At 48.5% G+C, this 24,799-nt stretch overlaps 1 protein-coding gene and 1 non-coding gene across 2 annotated transcripts; both read left to right on the top strand.

Moving 5' to 3' along the window:
- Positions 1 to 368: 368 nt before the first annotated feature.
- Positions 369 to 585, top strand: LOC112423878 (small nucleolar RNA U3). Its single transcript, XR_003014455.2, has one exon. It is a non-coding gene; the product is annotated as a small nucleolar RNA U3 (small nucleolar RNA).
- An 11,193-nt stretch (positions 586 to 11,778) lies between these two features.
- On the top strand, positions 11,779 to 12,962 carry LOC139359320 (CMT1A duplicated region transcript 15 protein-like protein). Its single transcript, XM_071081941.1, has 2 exons — positions 11,779 to 12,096; positions 12,238 to 12,962. Exons 1-2 carry the CDS (start codon positions 11,832 to 11,834, stop codon positions 12,792 to 12,794), a joined length of 822 nt encoding a protein of 273 aa, XP_070938042.1. The 5' UTR covers positions 11,779 to 11,831; the 3' UTR covers positions 12,795 to 12,962.
- The last annotated feature ends 11,837 nt before the right edge of the window (positions 12,963 to 24,799 follow it).

The raw sequence follows: 24,799 nt of genomic DNA, 5'->3' as shown, positions 1-24,799 counted from the left end.
AGAACAAAGGATCTTCCCGACTGGGCCTCAGTGTTGGTTTTCAAAACGCTGGGATTACCGGATTACAGGCGGCCGCAGCACACCAGGAGCACACACTTCCCGCTTTAAAAATTCAGGCTGTGATTGGCTGTCATTCGGTATTATGCTAATTAAGCGTGCCTGTTTTTAAACTTCTTAAAACAATTTTTTAAAATCACGTTTCCGCCTAAAACGTTAAAATTTGTTAAGTGATAATATTCGAAAAGATGTTGTTGGCAAATTATTTTTCTATTTTTTTCCTAATGGTATCGGGAATAGCGAAAGTATCTCGCCATCAGTTAAAAGTTAGCAGCAGATGTAGACCCAGCAGAGGCGGCGAGTTGAACGCTAAGACTATACTTTCAGGGATCATTTCTATAGTTTGTTACTAGAGAAGTTTCTCTGAATGTGTAGAGCACCCAAAACCACGAGGAAGAGACGTAGTGTTCTTTCCTGAGCGTGAAGCCGGTGTTTGGTGTTGCTTCGCTGCAACCGCCATTTGCCGTTGATGATCGTTCTTCTCTCCGTTTTTCGGGAGTAAGAGGGAAAGAACACGGTCTGAGTGGTTTTTCTAAGTGGTGTAATGATAGACTGTCGAGGGGTGTTTATTTAGCGCTTGTGTTTATATAACTCTTTGTGATATCGTAGAGAAGGTTTTTCTTTCTATGGCGATAGATCGTGGTTTGGTGTGGGTGGTTTTTCAGTTTTAGTTTTAGCGGAGAGGATTTTGTGGTGCTATTGTCTGCCTTATTTCGCTTTCCCGCTGCCTTTTTTAACGTCGTTTCACGCCAGCCACCCTACCCCCAGATGGGGTCTCTGGGTTTGTTCTGTCTGACGTAACAATGTCCGTCTCCCGGGCTCAAGCGATTCTCCTGCCTAAGTCCTCCCAAGGCGCACGCCACGCCAGGCTTTTTTTTTTTTTTTAAGTAGAAACGGTGTCACCGTGTTAGCCAGGTTGGTCTCGAACTTCTGACCTCAGGGGGTCCGGTCCGCCCGCCTCGGCCTCCAAAAGTGCTAGGATTGCAGGCGTGAACCGCTGTGCCCGGTCTTATTTTTTTAGAGACAGGGTCTTCCCATATTGCCCAGGCTGATCTCAAGTTCGTGAGCTCAAGGGATTGGCCTTCTAAAGTGCTAGGATTACAGGCGTGACCCACCACGCCCAGCCTCAGGTGCCTTCTAGCAGCTGGAATAGACTCTCGGCAGGGCGCAGTGGCTCACACCTGTAATCCCAGCACTTTAGGAGGCCGAGGTGTTCGAGAACAGCCTGGCCAACATGGAAAAACCCTGTCTCTAATAAAAATGTAAAATTCCCTGGGCGTGGTCGCACATGCCTGTTACAAAGGAAAGCAATTTAGTATTCTCCTAATTAATCTTGGGTGCTATGCTTATTTCTTTTATGTTTCTTTAGTAAAACAATTTTTTTTTTTTTGAGACGGGAGTCTTGCTCCCAGTGCAGTAGCTCGATCTTGGCTCACTTCAACCTCCACCATCCTGGGTTCAAATTATTCTCCTGCTTAAGGCTCCCGAGTAGCTGGGATTAGGGGAGCCCGCCACCACACCCGGCTGATTTTTATATTTTTAGTAGAGACAGAGTTTCGCCGTATTGGCCAGGCCTCCCAAAGTGCTGGGATTACAGGCATGAGCCACTACACCTAGCTGTAAAATAAAATCTTAAATTAGCGTTTTCCTTTTTTTTTTGAAACGGAGTCTCACTCTGTGAGTTCGAGACCAGCCTAGGCAGTATAGCGGAATCCCATCTCTACCAAGGGGGAAAAAAATGAAAAATAAAAAATGAACGGGGCGTGGTGGCACCATCTGTAGTCCCAGCTACGCAGCAGGGTGAACAGGCTGATCGCTTGAGCCAGTGAGCTTTGATCGCCCCACTGCACCCCAGCCTGGGAGACAGAGTGAGATCTTGACTCTTAACATTTTTTTAGGGAGGAAGTTATAAAATAGACATAAAATGTACTCTTACCTTTTTTTTTCTTTGAGATGGAGTCTCCCTCTGTCGCCCAGGCTGGAGTGCAATGGCATGATCTCAGCTCTGTAACCTCTGCCTCCCAGGTTCAAGCAATCCTCGAGCCTCAGCCTCCTGAGTAGCTGGGATTACAGGCGCCCACCACCACACTTGGCTAATTTTTGTATTTTTAATAGAGAAGGGGTTTCACCATGTTGGCCAGACTGGTCTTGAACTCCTGACCTCGTGATCTGCCTGCCTCGGCCTCCCAAAGTGCTGGGATTACAGGCATGAACCAACATGCCGGGCCTTGCCATCTGGATTTCTTTGGTGAATGTCTGTCACACCTTTTGCCCATTTATTTTTTAAATTAAAAAAAACTTGGCACCTGTAGTCCCAGCTACTCGGGAGGCTGAGGCAGGAGAATGGCGGGAACCCGGGAGGCGGAGCTTGCAGTGAGCTGAGATCCGGCCACTGCACTCCAGCCTGGGTGACAGAGCGAGACTCGGCTTCAAAAAAAAAAAAAAAAAAAAAAAAAAAACTTTACTGGGGTATAGTTGATATATAATAAACTGCATATTTACAATGTACAGTTTGATAAGTTCTGACATTTGTATCACCCACGAAACAATCAGCACCAGTAAGATAATGAGCATATACATCATCCCCAAGTTTCCTCATGCTCCTTTGTAATTCCTCCCTCTGCTCTTTCCCCTACACCCCATTCCCAGGCGGCTACTATTTGCACTCTGTCACTGTATATTAGTTATATTTTCTGTAATTTTATACCAAGGGAATCATACCGTATGTCCTCTTTTTTGTCTGTGGTTTTTTTTTTTTTTTTTCTGAGACAGAGTCTCACTCTGTCACCCAGTCTGGAGTATAGTGGCATGATCTCGGCCCACTGCAACCTCTGCCTCCCGGGTTCAAGCGATTCTCCTGCCTCAGCCCCACAAGTAACTGGGACTATAGGCCTGCACACCACACCCAGCTAATTTTTGTATGTTTAGTGAAGACGGTTTCCCCATATTGGCCAGGCTGGTCTCGAACTCCTGATCACACGTGATCCACCCACCTCGGCCTCCCAAAGTCCTGGGATTACAGGCCTAAGGCATCATGCTCGGCCTCTTCTTTTTTTTTTTTTTTTTTTTTTTTTTCTCGAGATTCAGTCTTGCTCGGTTGCCCAGGCTGGAGTGCAGTGGTGCAATCTTGGCTCACTACAACCTCTGCCTCCTGCATTCAAGCGATTCTCCTGCCTCAGTCTCCTGAGTAGCTGGGATTACAGGCGTGCACCACCACACCCGGCTAATTTTTTGTATTTTTAGTAGAGATGGGGCTTCACCATGTTGGTCAGGCTGATCTTGAGCTCCTAACCTCAAGCGATCTGTCCGCCTCGGCCTCCTAAAGTCCTGGATTATAGGCATAAGCCCCCACACCTGCCCTTTTGTCTGCTTTCATTCAGCATATTTTGAGATTCAGCTATGTTGTAGCATGTATCAGTAGTTCATTGCTTTCATTGCTAAATAATATTCCTCTATGGAAAACAGTATGGAGATTTCTCAAAGAACTAAGGGTAGATCTACCATTCAATCTAGCAATCCCACTACTGGTTATCTGCCCAATGGAAAGTAAGTTGTTACATCAGAAAGAACCCTGCATGCATATGTTTATCACAGCACAATTCACAATTGCAAAGATAAGGAACCAATCTAAGTGCCCATCAATTGATTTTCAATAAATCAATGTTCATCGTCATCTTCAATAAAGAAAACATGGTATATACACACCATGGAATACTACTCAGCCATTAAAAAGAATGAAATAATAGGGAGTTTTTTTGTCTTCTGTTTGTTTTTGTTTTGAGACGGAGTCTTGCTCTGTAGCCCAGGCTGGAGTGCAGGGATGCGATCTCGGGTCACTGCAACCTCTGCCTGGGTTGAAGCAATTCTTTTTTTTTTTTTTGAGACGGAGTCTCGCTCTGTCGCCCAGGCTGGAGTGCAGGGGCCGGATCTCAGCTCACTGCAAGCTCCGCCTCCCGGGTTCACGCCATTCTCCTGCCTCAGCCTCCCGAGTAGTTGGGACTACAGGCACCTGCCACTGCGCCCGGCTAGTTTTTTGTATTTTTTAGTAGAGATGGGGTTTCACCGTGTTAGCCAGGATGGTCTCGATCTCCTGACCTCGTGATCCGCCCGTCTCGGCCTCCCAAAATGCTGGGATTACAGGCTTGAGCCACTGCGCCCGGCCGAAGCAATTCTTCTATCTCGGCCTCCCGAGTAGCTGGGACTAAGGCGCACGCCACCACACCCAGCTAATTTTTGTATTTTTAGAAGAGACAGGGTTTCACTGTATTGGTCAGGCTGGTCTCAAACTCCTGACCTCAGGTGATGCACCCATCTCAGCCTGCCAAAGTGCTGGGATTACAGGTGTGAGCCACCACGCCCAGGATGAAATAATGTTTTTTTGCAGCAACTTGGCTGGAACTGGAGGGCATTGTCTAAGTGAAGTAGCTCAGGAGTGGAAAACTAAATATCATATATTCTGCTTTATAAGTGGAAGGTAGGCTAGGGGTGTGCAAAGGCATACAGAGTGTTATAATGGACCTTGAAGACTCAGATGGGGGAGGGTGGGAGGAGGGTGAAACATGAAAAACTACATATTGGGTGCAATGCACAATCCTTGGGTGACAGTTGCACTAAAATCTCAGACTCCACCACTATTCAACTCATCCACGTAACCAAAAACCACTTGTACCCCAAAAGGTACAGAAATAAAAATACATAGCTATAGTAATAATCATTATTATATTCAATTGTTTTGGCTATATCCTAATTTGTTTATCCAACTTTACCTGTTGGATTTATGTTGTTTCTGGGTTTTGGCTATTACCAATAAAGCTGTTATGGAAATTTATATGCATGTCTTTGGATATAAACTTTTTTTTTTTTTTTTTGAGATGAAGTCTTGCTCTGTCACCCAGGCTGGATTGCAGTGGCCCGATCTCGGCTCACTGCCAGCTCCGCCTCCTGGGTTCACACCATTCTTCTGTCTCAGCCTCCCGAGTAGCTGGGACTACAGGTGCCCGCCACCATGCCCGGCTAATTTTTTTTTTTTTTTTTTTTTTTTTTTTTTTTTTTTTTGAGACAGAGTCTCGCTCTGCTGCCCAGGCTGGAGTGCAGTGGCCGGATCTCAGCTCACTGCAAGCTCCGCCTCCCGGGTTCACGCCATTCTCCTGCCTCAGCCTCCCAAGTAGCTGGGACTACAGGCGCCGCCATCTCGCCCGGCTAGTTTTTTGTATTTTTTAAAGTAGAGATGGGGTTTCACCGTGTCAGCCAGGATGGTCTCGATCTCCTGACCTCGTGATCCGCCCGTCTCGGCCTCCCAAAGTGCTGGGATTACAGGCTTGAGCCACCGCGCCCGGCCCTTGAGCCACCGCGCCCGGCCGATTTTTTTTGTATTTTTAGTAGAGACGAGGTTTCACCGTGTTAGTAAGGATGGTCTCGATCTCCTGACCTCGTGATCTGCCTGCCTCGGCCTCCCAAAGTACTGGGATTACAGGCATGAGCCACCGCACCCGGCAGGATATAAACTTTCTTTACTCTTGGGTAAATACTAGGAGTGGAATGGTTGGATCATATGCGTGCTTTTTCGTTTTGTTTTTTGAGACAGAGTTCTGCTCTGTCAGCCAGCCAGAGTGCAGTGGTGCGATCTCAGCTCACTGCAACCTCTGCCTCCTGGGTTCAAGCAATTCTCCTGCCTCAGCCTCCTGAGTAACTAGGATTACAGACGCCCGCCACCACACCCAGCTATTTTTTTGTATTTTTAGTAGAGACGGGGTTTCCCAGTGTAGCTTTTTAAGGAACTGTCAAACCATCTTTAAAAGGGATTGTACCATGTGCCTTCACACCAGTTGTATGAGAGTTCCAATTCCTCCTTATTTTTGCCAACTGTTGGTGTGATCAGTCATTTTAATTTTATTCATTCTAGTCAATGTAGTGTCGTAGTGTCTCATTTTGGTTTCAATTTGCATTTTCCTAATGACTAATAAGATTGAGCATCTCTTTATGTCCTGTTTTCTGCCTGCACATCTTGTTTGCTCAAGTGTTTATTGAAACCTTTTGTCTATTGTGTTAGTTTCTTACTGCTGTTGTAACAAATTTCTACAAATTTAGTGGCTTAAAGCAGCACAAATTTTATAATAAGCACAATTTTATAATCAAGCAGTTTTGTCAGTTACCTTAATGAAAAGCTAGAAAATGGCTGGGCACAATAGCTCACACCTGTATCCCTAGCTACTCTGGAGGCTGAGGTGGGAGGATCATCTGAGCCTAGGAGGTCGAGGCTACAGTGAGCTGCAATCATGTCACTGCACTCCAACCTGGGCGACAGAGCAAGACCCTGTCTCAAAAAAAAAAAAATTGGAAAGAGAGATGGGTGGGGAAATAAAAGGAAGGAAGGAAGGAAAAAAGAAGGAAGGGAGGAAGGAAAAAGGAAGGAAGGAAGGGAGGAAGGGAGGAAAAGAAAAAGTGGAGCCAACAGGGATCTGAGGTAAGTTTATACTTAGGGAGCCTCCCAAAGTATAAACTGTGAGAGCCTCTCAAAGTTTATACTTTTGGAGGTCAAGAGATTGAGACCATCCTGGCCAACATGATGAAACCCCTGTCTCTACTAAAAATACAAAAATTAGCTGGGCGTGGTAGTGCGTGCCTGTAATCCCAACTACTCGGGAAACTGAGGCAGGAAAATCGCTTGAACCCCGGGGGCGAAGGTTGCAGTGAGCGGAGATCACACCTCTGCACTCCAGCTTGGGCGGCTACGCGAGACTCTGTCTTAAAACAAACAAACAAACAAAAAGAATAAAACAGGCCGGGCGCGGTGGCTCAAGCCTGTAATCCCAGCACTTTGGGAGGCCGAGACGGGCGGATCACAAGGTCAGGAGATCGAGACCATCCTGGCTAACACGGCGAAACCCCGTCTCTACTAAAAACACAAAAAATTAGCCGGGCGAGGTGGCGGCGCCTGTGGTCCCAGCTACTCGGGAGGCTGAGGCAGGAGAATGGCGGGAACCCGGGAGGCGGAGCTTGCAGTGAGCTGAGATCTGGCCACTGCACTCCAGCCTGGGCGACAGAGCGAGGCTCCGTCTCAAAAAATAAATAAATAAATAAAAATAAATAAAACAAAAACCTAGCCTCAGCCAAGACCTAGCCCAGATAGTAAATTAGCAGGGCTGGGAGTTTCTGTCATATCAGCAGTCAGATGTCTTAAAACCAGAATCTACCCAGAGTATATACATCTTGTATCTTTGCCTTAACCTTCTTTTCAGTTTATGCTATAAAAGAAAAAGAATCCCAGCACTCTGGGAGGCTGAGGTGGGAGGATTGCTTGAGCCCAGGAGTTTGAGGCTGCAGTGAGCCGTGATAGCACCACTGCACTCCAGTCTGGGTGATGGAGGGAGACCCTGTCTCCAAAAAACTAAAGAAAAACCTGTCACACTACTGACCAATAATAGAGGCTCCCAAAGCTTAAACTGGCCTGAGAGCCCTGTTTGTTCTTCCTGCTACCCTGTCCACTCTGCCCCCACCCCGTTCTGAGACTGGACTGTGCCATGAAGGAAATCCCTCAGTTACAGCCTCCCCCACCCCATCAACCATGCTGCTGAGGACACGGGAAAGAATGAGAAGCCAGAGGGAGGCGGCTGCTTGCAGGAGGTTTAGCATAAAGGAGATAGGAATGGTAATGGGAAATTGAAGATAGCAGTTAAAAAGAGCTGTCATTCAAGAATGACACCCCTGATGCCACCTGCGCTGCCCCCCACCTGACAGAAATGAACCGCGGCAGCTGTTACAGTGGATATGAAAAGACAATTCACATTTTCAGAAGGAGTGGCCTTCTATGACGTAATCTGGTCATAATGAGGTTGCAGGGAAGAGACAAGAAGTTTCCAGTCATGATCACAAGGATAGTATTTCCTGTTGGAGTGATTTTTTGGTTTGTTTTTATGAACATCCTGCATTAGTTTGCAAAGCATTTTACATTTGAGGAAACCCAAAACTCATTTTGCCTGAAGAGTTATATTCATTCATCATTACATCTATAAAATTACAAATGTAAATATGTGTCTGCTTTACACTCTTCACAAAATATTGTGTGTCTAGACCTGATTGTCGTAGGCTTGTTCTCTCAGAATTAGGAAGCCAAAAAAATAAGAAAAAAAAAAAAAAAAAAAAAAAGAAAAAACTGGTGAAAGTCAGATGGTTCATAGTCTTTTTGAAAAACCAGTAGCCGGCCGGGCGTGGTGGCTCACGCCTGTAATCCCAGCACTTTGGGAGGCCGAGGTGGGCGGATCACAAGGTCAGGAGATCGAGACCATGGTGAAACCCCGTCTCTACTAAAAATAGAAAAAATTAGCCGGGCGCAGGGGCGGGCGCCTGTAGTCCCAGCTACTCGGGAGGCTGAGGCAGGAGAATGGCGTGAACCCGGGAGGCGGAGCTTGCAGTGAGCCGAGATTGCGCCACTGCACTCCAGCCTGGGCGACAGAGTGAGACTCCGTCTCAAAAAAAAAAAAAAAAAAAAAAAAAAAAGAAAAACCAGTAGCCATGTGCATTTTACTTAAAATAACTTTCCTTTTACCTCACCGAAGTACACCATGGTAGGTTATGTCTTTTCCTCTCTCTCTCTGCCTCTCTCCTCCCCCGTCTCCCTACACACAACTTTTAGATTCAAGGGGTACACGTATAGGTTTGTTACAGTGGCATATTGTGTGATGCTGAGGTTTGGGGTAGAGTTGATCCCATCACCCAGGTAGTGAGCATAGTACCTAATGGTTAGCTTTTCAGGCCCTGTCCCCCCGCCCTTCCTCACCCCTTTTGGAGTTCCCGGTGTTTATTGTTCCTATCTTTGTGTCTCTATGTACTCACTATTAGGCTCCCATTTATAAATGAGAAAGCATGGTAAGGTTTTCTGTTCCTGCATTGGTCATTTAGAATGATGTCCTCCACCAGGCACGGTGGTTCACATCTGTAATCCCAGCACTTTGGGAAGCCGAGGCGGGTAGATCATGAGGTCAGGAGATGGAGACTATCCTGGCTAACTTGGTGAAACCCCGTCTCTACTTAAAAATACACAAAAATGGCCGGGCGCGGTGGCTCAAGCCTGTAATCCCAGCACTTTGGGAGGCTGAGGCGGGTGGATCACGAGGTCAGGAGATCGAGACCATCCTGGCTAACACGGTAAAACCCCGTCTCCACTAAAAAAAAAAAAAAAAAAAAAAAAAAAAAACTAGCCGGGCGAGGTGGCGGGCGCCTGTAGTCCCAGCTACTCGGAAGGCTGAGGCAGGAGAATGGCGTAAACCCGGGAGGCGGAGCTTGAAGTGAGCTGAGATCCGGCCACTGCACTCCAGCCTGGGCGACAGAGCAAGACTCCGTCTCAAAAAAATAATAATAATAATAATGGCCTCCAGCAGTGTCCATCCTGTTGCAGAGGATATGGTTTCCTTCTTTTTTATGGCTGTGTAGTATTCCATAGTGTGTATCTACCTTATTTTCTTTATCCATTCCACCATCGATGGGCCTCTAGGTTAATTCCATATTTTTGCTATTGTGAATAATGTGATGAATATACAAATGCATGTCTCTTTTTGGTAGAATTTTCCTTTGAGTACGTACCGAGTAATAAGATTGCTAGGTTGAATGGTAACTCTGTTTGAGGTTCTTTGAGAAATCTCTAAACTGCTTCCCACAGTGGCTGAATTAATTTACACTCCCAATAGTGTATAAGTGCTCCCTTTGCTCCACAGCCTCGCCAGCAGCTGTTATTTTTTGACTTTTTTTTTTTTTTGAGACGGAGTCTTGCTCTGTCCCCCAGGCTGGAGTGCAGTGGCCAGATCTCAGCTCACTGCAAGCTCCGCCTCCCGGGTTTACGCCATTCTCCTGCCTCAGCCTCCTGAGTAGCTGGACTACAGGCAGCCGCCACCGCGCCCGGCTAATTTTTTGTATTTTTAGTAGAGATGGGGTTTCACCGTGATCTCGATCTCCTGACCTTGTGATCCGCCCGCCTCGGCCTCCCAAAGTGCTGGGATTACAGGCGTGAGCCACCGCGCCCGGCATTTTTTGACTTTTTAATAGTAGCCATTCTGACTGGTATGAGATGGTATGGTATCTCAATGAAGTTTAGATTTGCATTTCTCTAGTGGTTAGTGATGATCAGAATTGTTTCTGTGTTTGTTGGCCACTTGTATATCCTCTTTTGAGAAGTGCCTGTTCATGCTGTTTACTCATTTGTTAATGGGTTTTTTGTGGTTTTTTTTTTTTTTTTTTTGCTTGTTGATTTAAGTTTTCTTTATCAATTCTGGATATTAGATACACAGTTTGCAAATATTTTCTCTCATTCTGAAAGTTGTCTGTTGACTCCACTGATAGTTTCTTTTGCTGTGCAGAAGCTCTTTAGTTTAATTAGATCCCACTTGTCAATTTTTGGTTTTATTGCAGTTGCTTTTGGGGACTTAGCCAAAAATTCTTTGGCAAGGCCAATGTCAAGAATGGTATTTCCTAGGTTTTATTCTAGAATTTTTATATTTTGAGGTCTTCCATTTAAATCTTCAGTTAATTTTTAGGTCGGGTGTGGTGGCTCACACCTGTAATCCCAGCACTTTGGGAGGCCGAGGCGGATGGATCACAAGGTCAGGAGATCGAGACCATCCTGGCTAACACAGTGAAACCCTATCTGTACTAAAAATACAAGAAATTAGCTGGGACCGGGCACAGTGACTCACGCCTGCAATCCCAACACTTTGGGAGTCCAAGGTGGGCAGATCACGAGGTCAGGAGATCGAGACCATCCTGGCTAACCTGGTGAAACCCCCATCTCTACTAAAAATACAAAAAAAATTAGCCAGGCTTTGTGGCATAGCAGGAGAATGGCGTGAACCTGGGAGGTAGAGCTTGCAGTGCGCTGAGATCGCGCCAATGCACTCCAGCCTGGGGGACAGAGCGAGACTCCATCTCAAAAAAATAAAAGAAAGAAAATATTTTTGTATAGCTATATAATTTGTGTGGCTTTTTGTTTGTTTGAGACAGGGTCTCACTGTCACCCAGACTGGAGGGCAGTGGCGCATCACAGCTCACTGTAGCCTTGACCTCTTGAGCTCCAGAGACACTCCCACCTCACCTAGGAGGACGTCAGTCCTCCAGGCAGACATCAGGCCCCAGGTGGACCCTGGACTCAAGGTATACACCAGGCCCCACGTTGACAACCAGGCCCCAGATGAACAATGAGGTCCTAGTTGGACAGCAGGCCCATGTTGAACACCACACTGTGGACATTTGGCCACGGGCAGACACCACGCCTTAGGTAGATACGTAGGCTCCAGGTGGGCATTAGATCCAAGGTACACGGCCAGTCCCCAGGTGATCACCAGACTCCAGGTGGACACAAGGCCTTAGGTGAACAACAAGACCCAGTAGGCCATCAGGCCCCAGCTGGATACAGTCACCAGAACACAAGGCCCCAAGAGGGACATAGGCCCAAGGCAGACATCAGGCCCTAGGTGGACATCAGGCCTGAGGAGGACATCCAGCCCCCGGTGAACATCAGGCTCAGGTGTCCAAGCAGGCCCTGGATGGACATAATGGTGTCTAGGTAAGGAGGTGTCCTGGAGGGAGGGTGAGCAGTCAGCAGCCTAGTGGAGTCCTGAGTAGCTCTTATGGAAGGAAGGGGCCGAGGGGACAGAACCTTAAAGAAGCGACCTCACTTCCTTAATGACACATCGAAACAGAACTTAGAACTCTGGTAACCAGGCGCCCAGATCCTAGAGTCAGCCCAGTAACCAGCTCATTTGGTGGGAGACGCTCGAGAGAGCAAGATGTTCTCGTGTTGCTTCCCCACTTCGAGAGGCTGCTGCTTCAGGAATGGAGGGAGTGAGAGCCTTTTCCGGCGATTCCGAAGAAGGCTCATCCCTCACCCCAGACGCCTGTGGCCCTTTGTAAGAAGGCGCACCCGGGTACCACAGGGCAGCCCGGGGCAGGCCCTAGCGGGCCAGGCCACACCAGAGATCCCATCGGGGCTGCATCTGCACACTGCCCTCCTCCAGGAGGAGACTCGGGAGCCCATGGAGGCAGAGGCACATGGTGAGGTGGCCTGCAGTCTGGAAGATTTTGCGGGGTCGGTGTTTAGGGGCTGGAACTCCTTTAAATTCAGGGAGGTTGTTTCTGTGTTTGGAAATTGCAGTGGAAAGTGACTGACGCTGGTGACCCTTTCTCCTTTTTCAGCTCTTACTCCGTATGCAGAAATAGAAGCATTTCCAGCACCAGCTGTTGAGCCAGAGCCAGCATGGGAAGAGCCCCCTCCAGAGACAGCGCTGGAGGTGGAGGGAGCTCCAGCCAAGGACCAACCCAAGGAGGAGCTGCCTGAAATCACGGCACCTACTGTAGTCACTGACCTTAGCCCTGAAGTTGAACATGTGGCAAGAGAGAGAGGCGGCAGGGAGGGGGTGACCAGCACGGCCCCAGCCAGGAGCTCCTATGCTGCCCCTAGTCCTGGGCACGGTGGCAACCATGGAGGTAGAGAGCCTGGGTTTGGAGAGAGGCTTGTGTCATTCATTAGAGCCGCAGTCCTGCTGCTGCAGGGCCTGTTTATTCTCCTGCTGCTGGTGGGGTCTATCTGGGTGCAGGAGGTGCTGGAGAGCATGAAGAGGAGGCTGGGAGGAAGAATTCCAGCAGTTCCTCCTGCACTCAGAGGCGGCCTCCTCCTCCGGGCACGGATGTCTGCCTGCAACTGGGCATCCAGGCTGTTTGCCCCTGAAGTGCTGCCCAGGATGGGCTCTTAAAAGGCCGGCAGGGGGTGAGGGGACCAGGAGGCTCCAAAGGGTAGAGCAAGCAAAGCTTTTAAAGACTGTCTTTGTGCCCCAGGGTCTCCGTGCCACCACCTGCCCTAGCATTTATTAATACTATTAGAATTATAAGTTGATGTAACTACATTTCAATAAAGTTTGATTCATGAAACTTCGTGCCTTTTTGAACTCCCTCATGTTAGATGGTGCTTTTGAGGCGATCCTGAAAATCTCTGATAGTTGTGTCTTTTGTTGTGGTTGTTCGTGTGATTGAATTACCATCGAGTCAACAGTTACTGGAAACCTTTCAGGTCTGGCTTTTAGAAGGCCTTGACCGGCCGGACACAATCGCTCACGCCTGTAATCCCAGCACTTTGGGAGGCGGAGGTGGGTGGATCACAAGGTCACGAGATCGAGACCATCCTGGCTAACATTGTGAAACCCCATCTCTACTAAAAATACAAAAAAAAAAAAAATTAGCTGGCATGGTGGCAGGCACCTGTAGTCCCAGCTACTCGGGAGGCTGAGGCAGGAGAATGGCACGAATCCGGGAGGCAGAGCGTGCAGTGAGCCGAGATTGTGCCACTGCACTCCGGCCTGGGAGACAGAGCAAGAGACAGTCTCAAAAAAAAAAAAAAAAAAAAAAAAAAAGACCTTGACCTACTCTTGCCTGTTTTGACTCTCTGGTTTCTTGTGGAAAGAGGGGTGATGTAGGCTCATGTCTCCGGCAGATCAATCACCTTTTGCCATGAAGGATTTGACATCACAGTTTCCAAGAATTATGTATGCAAGTTGACACGGTACTTTAGCTAATCTGGGTATCAAAACAGAATGCCATAGACTAGGTGGCATAGGAAATTGATTTCTCACAGTTCTGGAGATGGTAAAATCCAAGGTCAAATGGTCATCAGATTCCTTGTCCTCAGAGGGCTGGCTTCCTGGTTCATAGACAGCCATCTTTTACAGTGTCCTTACATGACAGAAGGGATGAGGGAGCTCTCTGCAGTCCTTTTGGTAAGGGCGCCAATTCCATTCATGAGGTCCCTGCCTTCATGAACTTAATCACCTCCCAAGGTCCCACCTCCAAATTCCATCACATAGAATTAGACTTCAGCACATGAATTTGAGGAGGACCATACATTTGCTTTACAGAATCAGGTGTCCCCGAGTCATATGCACTCACAGGAAATCTATAATCTTCTATTAAGTATTTGCTGGTCCCCTCTGGGTTTGGGGAATCTTTTTTCTTTAAGAAAAATGATCTTTCATGTGATCCATGGTTTATTCATAGAAAAGCACTGTGAGTTCACCCACTTGCTAAAAAGAAGGGCAATTGTGATACAAAAATGAGAGTGACCCCTCCCTCTCTCTCTCTGTCTCTCTTTTTAGCCAGCCCATTGGGCTGAGACGTTGTAAGGGCCCTTGGCTGGGCAGTAGGACTTGAGTAGTCACAAACGGCAAATACAACTTGGTCAGCTTGCAGTAGAAAAGGGTGACAGTTTGTCAACCAAAGAAAAAGTAAAGCAGATGGAGAAGTTCTTAGTTCACATTCTAGCTATACCAACCCTTCCCTATCAATCCCTACCCCCAACTCAGGAACTAGGACATAAAAGAGTAAACACCAAGGCACTGGTAACCAACTGACTCTTCTGAATGCCCTTGCTATCTCCTACAACAATTCCAGGGTGAGTGTAAGGGTCAGGAAGGTGGCAGGAACACGATGATACACTGTGGAGGTCAGCCAGGGCTAAGACAGGGTTGCTGACTAGGGCTAGAAATTAGGAAGGGAGAGGCTCAGTGCAGACCAGCCCTAGCCTCCAAGTCAGCAAGCAATGAGACTGTGACAAAAGCAGGCAGAGGAAATTTGAGGTATAAAGGCAGGGGAAGGGACGGGAGCGGTGGCTCAGGCCTGTAATCCCAGCACTTTGGGAGGCTGAGGTGGGTGGATCATGAGGTCAGGAGATGGAGACCATCCTGGCTAACACGGTGAAACCCCATCTCTACTAAAAATACAAAAAATTATCCGGACATGGTGGTGGGCACCTGTAGTCCCAGCTACTCTGGAGGCTGAGGCAGGAGAATGGCGTAAATCTGGGTGGCAGAGCTTGCAGTGAGCTGAGATTGCGCCACTGCACTCCAGCCTGGGCAACAGAGTGAGACTGTATCTCAAAAAAAAAAAAAAAAAAAGAAAGGATGTTATGCCCAGACTGTTTGTTCCCCAAAGAAGACCACCAGAGTCCAGAGTCAAAGCCAAGCGGCAAGGATCTTTACTACAAGTTCGAACTTGGTCCCTCCTTTACACAGTATACAAGAGGGCCCTGAACAATGCGAGCGTTTGCTTTTTATAGCCCGAAAGTTGTAGGGGAACAAAGAAATTCTTTTGGCTCCTGCGCTTTCAGTAACCTTGAACGGCTGTCTCCTTATCGGAGACTTTCCAGGTGGTGTTTGTACTGAGCTCAGGGAGTTTGAGAGATATATGGTGGTGGGAGGGGAGGATGGGATGTGTTTGTGCTAGGCTCAGGGAGTTTTGAGCCCGGGGCTGAGGAATGTGCCCAGCTCCTTTCATTCCCCCCTTCTCTTCAGGTATCTTTAGAGCCAATCTTGGGTCTTATAAGTCTGATTCTGTTTTAGCGTTTACAGGTTGGTATTGGGCTCTGAGGACCATGAGTTTTACAGTGTTAAATCTTTCCTTAACAAATTGTAAAATTCTGTTAACAACACAAGGTCCTACGGTAAGCAGAAATAGTAGACTTAGCAGGGGTCCAAGGAAGGGGGCTAACAGAGAAAACATAGAGGAATTCTACCATTGGTCTGCAGCTGAAGCAAACTGCCGTGTTTTTACTTCAGTGCTTAACTTGCGTAACTGTTGGACCCGGTCCTCTACAAGTCCTGATTCATTTATGTAGAAACAACAGTCTTCTTTTAGAAATATACATGTACCACCTTTTTCTGCAGTGAGTAGGTCTAGGGCTCTCCGGTTTTGCAAGGTTACTTGAGCTAGGGACGTGAGCTGCCGCTGAAGGGAGGCAAGGGACTCAGCCGACTCCTCTATAGTAACGGCAAATTGTTGGTACAACTTGTTACTTTCTATGAGGGTGTGACCTAGGGCTCCCCCCGCTAGTCCGGCCGCAATGAAGGATGCGGTGAGGGAGATTCCTGCAATGAGGGGGAGAAATATGGCTCATGCAGGTCTTGGTCTAGGGTCTGGGTGAATAACAGCACTAGTCCAGTTACCGGTATACCCTAGGAACTCGCCAGCAGTTAGTAGAGTCAACCGGGGAACTAATGTGACAGGGAGACACAGTAGGTTATTAACAGAAGGACTAGGTAGGTTCTTAGATAAGGTTCTATTACACCAGAAGAATATGCCTGATGGAGCCCTTAAGGTGATATTAGGGGGCGTTGCAGTGATGCTGCAGAGGCTGGAATTGGTTCCTGAGAAACAGTAGGGAAACTTCTCCTGACTGGGGTTTAGATATAGGGGCACGTTCAGGATAGGAGCATACGAGAGGTTTCGGAGGTTGTTAGCTTGGGCAAAGGTAGAGGATCCCTATGGCAGAGGGACAGTGGTTAGCAAGTTCTAGTCCTTCTTGTAATAACTTTAACCAGGAGAAAGGACGTAAGTCTTGTGTTAGTCTGTTTTCCTGTCATTGGATATTCCCGTGGACCAGGGGCAGTACTTGCACTAGGCCTCGCCACAGATAGAGGTGACTGCTAGGCCATGTGGAGGAGGGGGAGTAGTATACAGCCCCATGTTGAGGTGTGGTCCAGCGGGAGTTCCAGGGGTCTCTAACTATTCATGTGTATGAAAAGTCTCTATCCCGTCTATGATGGAAGGGCCATTTAGGGTCTAACTGTTTTCTCTCTCCTCAATAATGGGGTCTATGGATGTTACAATAGTTATAAGGGCAGCCGGCATTTTGGTGCCACCAATAGTGTTTACAATTGTATTTAGTCTGATCAAACTCAAAGCATATTATTGGTGTCATAGGTTTGGCTATTTGAAAACCAGTAAAATTTAGTAGAATTGGGCTGTTGCACCCTGAGGAAGGGCAATCAGCACTGGCCAATAATTTTCCGGGCTTATGAGGTTGCCTAGGGTGGGTTCGGTTTTCATAAAGCCAGAATCTCCAGACAAAGGGATTATGAGCTGGTTTTGTGATTTCCCAGCGGCCACTAGGGCGACTAACGTTAGGGTTAGACTACCTAACTGCATGTTTGCAGTGAGCTATGCTGCCGGCGCAGGGTGAGTTTTAAGGGGTTGTTTCTAGCTCTGTCCACAGTCCACGCGTCCGGTGCTTCAGCCGCCGCCGTGATTGGTCCCAGAAGATTGGAGGTTGGGTCCACTGGCTTGACGTGGGTGTAGTGGATCTACCATGCGATGCCTTCTACCTTCAGGGTGGTGGGTGTGGTTAGGAGTACCTGGAGTGGTCCTTTCCACCTGGGTTCTAGGGTCTCTTGTCGGTGTCGCTTGACTAGGACCCAGTCTCCCGGCTGGTACGGATGGGGTGTCGGCGGGGGACCGGTCTCATATAGTTCCTTCAGCTTGGGCCAGATTTCTTGATGAATTTTCTGCAAGGCTTGTAGGGAAAATAAGAGTTCAGAGACATTTTCTGTTTCGGACTTGAGCAGATCATCTTTTAGGCCGGGAACTAAGGGTGGGGGTCTGCCATACATAATTTTATAAGGAGTAAGGCCTAGTCTGTAAGGGGTATTACGGGCCCGGAACAGAGCGTAGGGGAGAAGGACCATCCAATTAGTGCCAGTCTCCATAGTCAATTTAGTTAAGGTCTCTTTTAAGGTCCGATTCATTCTCTCTACCTGTCCTGAACTCTGGGGCCTGTAAGCGCAATGTAGTTTCTAATTTGCCCCAAGGATGGAAGCCAAATCTTGACTTACCTTAGCGACAAAGGCCGGCCTATTATCTGACCTTATCTGGACGGGGAAGCCATACCTGGGGAGGATATCTTCCAGGATTTTCTTTGCTACAACCTGAGCAGTCTCTTTCTTGGTGGGGAATGCTTCAGTCCACCCTGAAAAAGTATCTACAAAGACAAGTAAGTACCGATACCTGTATTTTCCTGGCTTTATCTCAGTAAAATCTACTTCCCAGTAGATACCGGGCCTGGTTCCCCTGAGCCTTGTTCCTGTTGCAGCCTGGGATTGGGGGTAGGCGTTGTTAAGCTGGCAGACTTTGCAACTTGTCACGATGTTGCTGGCCATCTCGGCTGTATGTCTGAATTTGAGCTTAGAGCGTCTGATCAGGTCTATCATCCGCCGAGCACCCAGGTGGGTGGTTCGGTGGTTCGGTGGATGTGTTCTAACACTTGTTGTCCTAATTTTTTGGTAGGATAATTTGGTCATTAGTATCAGTCCACCACCTATTCTGGATCTGTTTCAGGGGAAGTTTGTCAATCCACTGGAGTTCTTGTTCTGAATACTCAGGGAAATATGGCAAGTCCCGGGGGCCCGGGTCAGGGAGCTGGAGTGCAAGGAGTTGGCTGGGAGCCTTCGCTACCTTTCTTGCAGTTTGGTCCGCCAGAAAGTTGCCTTGAGCAGTTGGAGTAGTTAGTTTTTGATGCCCTGGGCAATGCACAATGGCCAACTTTTCTGGCCTCCATAGGGCTGTTAGCAGGGCTAGGATTTCTTGCTTGTTTTTTATCTTTTTTTTTTTTTTTTTTTAGCCGTCAGTAACCCCCGCTCCCTGTAAATGGCCCTATGTATATGCGCTGTTGCAAAAGCATATCGGCTGTCTGTATATACCGTCAGCTTTTTTCCCGCCCCTAAGGTGAGAGCTTGGGTGAGCACTATCAATTCGGCCTTCTGGGCCGATGTCCCTGGGGGCAGGGGTTCCGCCCAGATTACCTTAGTCTCTGAAGTCACTGCCGCTCCAGCGTACCTCTGGCCCTGATGCATGAAGCTGCTCCTATCAGTGAACCAGACGAGGTCGGCGTCAGGAAGTGGGCGATCCTGCAGGTCTTCTCGAACTCCGTGCACCTGAGCTAGTATCTCGGTGCAGTCGTGGAGTGGGGCGTCCAGGTCCGGGTTGGGCAGCAGCGAGGCAGGGTTTAAGGTCGTTGGGGGCAGGAAAGTTATCCCAGGTCTTCATGGAGGGCCTTATCGAACAGGGTAGGAGAGTTTTTGAATCCTTGCGGCAGTCTGGTCCATGTTAGTTGGCCACTTATGCCTTTATCAGGGTCATTCCACTCGAAGGCGAAGAGCTTTTGGCTCTGAGGGGCTAAAGGCAAACTGAAGAAAGCATCTTTTAAATCTAAAACAGTGTACCATTGATGTTTACGGTTTAGGGTACTCAGGAGGGTATATGGGTTAGGCACAGTTGGATGTATGTCCACAACCTTCTTATTGATTTTTTTTAAGTCTTGTACAGGTCTGTATTTTCCACTATTAGGTTTTTGTACCAGCAACAATGGAGTATTCCAGGGTGAGTGACATGAGCGGAGGACCCCTTGGTCAAGGAGCCGGCGGATATGCGGGGCAATTCCTTTCTTGGCCTCTAGGGGCATCAGGTATTGGCGTACCCGCACGGGGTCTGCCCCAGGTTTAAGTTCAATAAATAAAGCAGGACGGTGTTTTGCTAGTTCTAAGCCCCCCGTTTCCGCCCAAGCTTCTGGATATTGCTGGAGCCAGGTTGCTATGTCCTGGTCAGGGGCCGTTTGCTCCTGGTGGAGCCGGTACTCATCTTCTAGGGTTATAGTTAGGACGGATACGGGTTGATTGTGGGAGTTGATCACGATGGGCCCCTCAGGGAGGAAATGGATCTGTGCTCCCATTTTAGTTAGCAGGTCTCTCCCTAATAGGGGACAGGGGCTCTCAGTGATAACCAGGAAAGAATGGGTTACATTCTTGGCTCCGAGGTTTACTGTTCTTTGTGTTGTCTATGGGTATTTTTTAACTCCTGTGGCCCCTTGTACCCACGAGGACCTGGAGGATAATTTTCCATTAGTTTTAATTAAGACTGAGTGCTGTGCTCCCGTATTGACCAAGAACTGGACCGGGGACCCCTCCACTTGCAAAGTTACCCTAGGTTCGGGGAGGGGATCCGAACCCCGTCTTCCCTAGTCTTTATCTTGAGTGACTAGTACGGGTGTAGACCTAGGGGGTCCCTGTCCTCGTTGTTTCTTTTTGGGGCAGTCTCTTACCTAGTGGCCAGCCTCCTTGCAGTAGGCACATTGGTCTTTTTTCAGATTATCATGCCTTGGGGGGCCGCCTGGGTTGGGTGTACTCTGGCTGTAGATGCTTTTTCTGTACTACTGCTGCCAGGACCTTGGTCATTTTTTCAGTGGCCTTAAATTGCCTTTCTTCTGGAGTATCTCTGTTATTGTAAACCCGCTGGGCTATCTGAAGGAGGTCCTGAATCCGCTTTCCTTCCAAGTCTTCTAATTTTTGGAGTTTTCTTTTAATATCTGGGGCTGCCTGATTTATGAATGACATTACAACAGCTGTCTGACTTTCTGGAGCCTCTGGATCTATGGGGGTGTACTGTCTAAAAGCTTCCATTAATCTTTCTAAGTAGGTGGCTGGGCTCTCTGTCTTTTCTTGCCGAATAGAATATATTTTAGCCAAATTAGTGGGCTTGCGAGCAGCTGCCCGGAGACCTGCCATTAGAGTCTGGCGATAAAGGTGTAGCCGTCCCCTACCTTCTGCCGTGTTGTAGTCCTACGCCGGCCTGGTCAGAGGAAAGGTCGCGTTTATGAGGTCAGGGTTAGCAGTCGGTTGACCGTCGTCCCCCGGGACCAGCTTTCTAGCTTCTACCTGTATTCTCTCTCGCTCCTCCGTGGTAAACAAGATTCGGAGGAGCTGCTGACAATCGTCCCAAGTGGGCTGGTGGATGAACATGACACTATCCAGTAAAGCCAGTAGATCTTTGGGGTTGTCTGAAAACCGAGCACTCTGAGTTTTCCAGTTATACAGATTACTGGTGGAGAATGGCCAGTACTGGAGCCTGGGGATTCCTGTGTCAGCTGGGGGTCCTATTTCCCGGAGGGGTAAAGCCACCGTGGAGTCAGGCGGCTGGGTGGGGGGGGCTAGTCCGCAAAGTACGCCTTTGCGTCCGCCCCGCCGGCCCCTCAAAGTTACTTTCCCTTTCAGCAGGCCCGTGAGTGCCGGCTGCCTCCCCTCCGCCTGCTCTCTCCTGCTCTTTCATTCGCGCGCGCTCTCTTTGTCTCTGTCATCCCGTGTCCTTTCTCCTTCACACTCAGTCTCTTTTTCTTTCTGTCTCTCTCTCTGACTCTCCACGTCTGCCGTTTCCTCCCCTTTCTCTTTCCGATTTCTTTTCTCACTTTCTCCCTCTCCCGTCTCTTATGGTCTCTCTGTCACTCATTCTCTCCCTCTCCCCAGTCTCACTTTCTGTGTCTCTTTTTGTAAAGGAATGTGGGTTAGAATCCCTGTAAAGGAAATCTGCGCCGGAAGCTGGGAGCCCGGGGACCGGGGCCGCAGGCGTGGTGCCGGAAGCCGGGAGCCCGGGGACCGGGGCTGGGAGCACGGCGCCGGAGGTGCGCGCCGGAAGCCGGGAGCCCGGGAACCGAGCCGGGAGCCCGGGGACCGGGGCAATTCAGACAGCGAGCGCGCACCCGGGGACCAGGGCAATTCAGACAGCGAGCGCGCACCCGGGGACCGGGGCAATTCAGACAGCGAGCGCGCACCCGGGGACCGGGGCAATTCAGACAGCGAGCGCGCACCCAGGGACCGGGGCAATTCAGACCGCGAGCGCGCACCCGGGGACCGGGGCAATTCAGACAGCGAGCACGCACCCGGGGACCGGGGCAATTCAGACCGCGAGCGCGCACCCGGGGACTGGGGCAATTCAGACAGCGAGGGCGCACCCGGGGACCGGGGTCAGATTCAGCTGTTGCCCGGATCGCGAACGCGCTCCGGCAACTCAGATCGCAATTTAAATCGGAAGAGAGCCAGGGGACGTCTCCCACCGGTCTCCACTGGCTGTCCTATAGTGCGTCCGCCAGGACTGTGCCAGCTTCAGTTTCAGACCTCGCGAGTCACACATTCAGATTCAGAACAGACACTCAGACACAGACAGACAAACGGAGACGAGCCAGCTCACCTATCAGTAGATCGATCTTAGCAGATCCGTTGACCAGGGGTCTGGTGGGCTTGGGGAATCCCGGACGGGCCCCCAGATGTTATGCCCAGACTGTTTGTTCCCCAAAGAAGACCACCAGAGTCCAGAGTCAAAGCCAAGCGGCAAGGATCTTTACTACAAGTTCGAACTTGGTCCCTCCTTTACACAGTATACAAGAGGGCCCTGAACAATGCGAGCGTTTGCTTTTTATAGCCCGAAAGTTGTAGGGGAACAAAGAAATTCTTTTGGCTCCTGCGCTTTCAGTAACCTTGAACGGCTGTCCCCTTATCGGAGACTTTCCAGGTGGTGTTTATACTGGGCTCAGGGAGTTTGAGAGATATATGGTGGTGGGATGGGAGGATGGGATGTGTTTGTGCTTGGCTCAGGGAGTTTTGAGCCCGGGGCTGAGGAATGTGCCCAGCTCCTTTCAAGAAAAAAAAAGAAAAGAAAGGCAGGGGAAGAAAGCAAGTACGGGGCGAGAAGAGAACTGTGCAGTGAAAGCAGCCAATCTGGTGGCAGAGGGAGACTGGTCCTTAGAAGCTTGTTTGGTGAGAGAGAATGAATACAGGAGGCACAGAGATGGGGAATAAACATTTAGCTGGTGAGAGAGATTTAAGACAAATGGGAAGAGAATGTGGGGAAAAGAAAGAGAGATCAGCCTGTTACTGTGTCTATATAGAAAGAAGTAGACATAAGAGACTCCATTTTGTCCTGTATTTGAGATGCTGTTAATCTGTGACCCTACCCCAACCTTGTCCTTGCAAGAGACATGTGCTGCGGTGACTCAAGGTTTAATGGATTTTGGGCTGTGCAGGATGTGTCTTTGTTAAACAAGTGCCTGAAGGTAGCTTGCTGGTTAAAAGTCATCACCATTCTCTTAATTTCAACTACCCAGGGACACATACATGGCCAAAGGTCACAGGGACCTCTGCCTAGGAAAGCTAGGTATCGTCCAAGGTTTCTCCCCATGTGATAGGCTGAAATAATGCCAAAAAGTTTATGGAGATGTTTGCATATGCATCTCAAGGGACAGCATTTTCCTTTAAACTTATTCATGTCACAGAGGTTTTTGTTCATATGTCTTACTGCCGATTTCCTCCCTACAATGATCCTATTGTCCTGCCACTCCCTTATCTTTAAGATGGTAAAGATAGTTATCAATAAATACTAAGGGAACTCAGAGACCGGTGCCGTGCCGGCGTGGGTCCTCTGTAAGCTGAGCGCCGGTCCCCTGGGCCCCCGCTTTTCTTTCTCTATACTTTGTCTCTGTCTTATTTCTTCTCTCAAGTCTCTCGTTCCACCTAACGAGAAACACCCACAGGTGTGGAGGGGCAGGCCACCCCTTCAAGAGAAATCTCGCAAAAAGGACACATTCATGCAGATCCTCAAAGATGAACACGCAGTCATGCCTACATGTAGAAATACACTCAGTTACACATATAAAAATACAGATGCATGGAGAGCAAGCATACACACAGACACATATTTCTACACATGCGCTCGTGTGTGCCCAGATACACACACACTAAACATGCAAAACATGAGAGCACTTACACACTGATATGCATCCTCACATGTATGCAAATGTTACATCCTCACACACAGACCCACAGTTCAGTGTGCCCATATCCACACAGGTACGCAGTCATAGAACAGACATAGATGAGCATGAAGATGTAATGTGCACATACAGACAGGCATGTGCAGTTATATCTATGCACATAGACACATGTACTCAGTCATACAGATACACACACTCTCTAGCACAAAGGTGATCAATGTAGATGAATATTGTGAGCTCAGAGGCTTCCCAGACCTTCATCTTTTCCCTGCACTTGTTTCAAAGGTGCTCAGCAGACTCCTGGCGAGGCTGGGTGAGGCGGGGCAGGAGCTTCAGAGCCCTCACGGCTTTTTGAGGCAAACGTCTAAGTCCAGTCCTGGCCTCTGCCACTCACCCACCACTGGGCTATTAATGCCCTGTCTGCAGGTGAGAGATTCTGCATAAACTAGTCTTGGGATTTTTTCTAACTGGCCGTTTTTCTCCTTGGCATCCCCACTGTCCCACTGGGAAGGGCATACACTCTGGAAGGGAAACCTGAGAAATGGCTGTGAGTCTCCTCAGACAATTGTAGAGAAAAGGAAGAGAGATCAGCCTGTTACTGTGTCTATATAGAAAGAAGTAGACATAAGAGACTCCATTTTGTTCTGTATTTGTGATGCTGTTAATCTGTGACCCTACCCCCAACCTTGTCCTTTGCAAGAGACATGTGTTGCGGTGACTCAAGGTTTAATGGATTTTGGGCTGTGCAGGATGTGTCTTTGTTGAACAAATGCCTGAAGGTAGCTTGCTGGTTAAAAGTTATCACCATTCTCTTAATTTCAACTACCCAGAGACATGTACACGGCCAAAGGTCGCAGGGACCTCTGCCTAGGAAAGCTAGGTATTGTCTAAGGTTTCTCCCCATGTGATAGACTGAAACTATGCTGCTAAAAGGTTTATGGAGATGTTTGCATATGCATCTCAAGGCACAGCATTTTCCTTTGAACTTATTCATGTCACAGAGGTTTTTGTTCATATGTCTTACTGCCGATTTCCTCTTTTTTCTTTGATCCTATTGTCCTGCCATTCCCCTGTCTTTAAGATGGTAAAGATAATTATCAATAAATACTAAGGGAACTCAGAGACCGGGCCGGCGTGGGTCCTCTGTAAGCTGAGCGCCGGTCCCCTGGGCCCCGCTTTTCTTTCTCTATACTTTGTCTCTGTGTCTTATTTCTTTTCTCAAGTCTCCCGTTCCACCTTACGAGAAACACCCACAGGTGTGGAGGGGCAGGCCACCCCTTCAATGTGCGTGGCATACACTCTGGAAGGGAAACCTGAGAAATGGCTGTGAGTCTCCTCAGACAA

Source organism: Macaca nemestrina, chromosome 17 (assembly GCF_043159975.1).
Source record: "Macaca nemestrina isolate mMacNem1 chromosome 17, mMacNem.hap1, whole genome shotgun sequence".
Lineage (NCBI taxonomy): Eukaryota > Metazoa > Chordata > Mammalia > Primates > Cercopithecidae > Macaca > Macaca nemestrina.
Note: the sequence above shows the minus strand (reverse complement) of the source record. Positions and strands in the feature narration are given on the sequence as shown.

Bases quoted from the DNA above. Each gene is read 5' to 3' on its own strand.
- LOC139359320 (XM_071081941.1), top strand. From the start codon at position 11,832: ATGTTCTCGTGTTGCTTCCCCACTTCGAGAGGCTGCTGCTTCAGGAAT. The intron at 12,097-12,237 runs GTGAGGTGGCCT...CTCCTTTTTCAG, and splicing joins CATGGAGGCAGAGGCACATG to CTCTTACTCCGTATGCAGAA.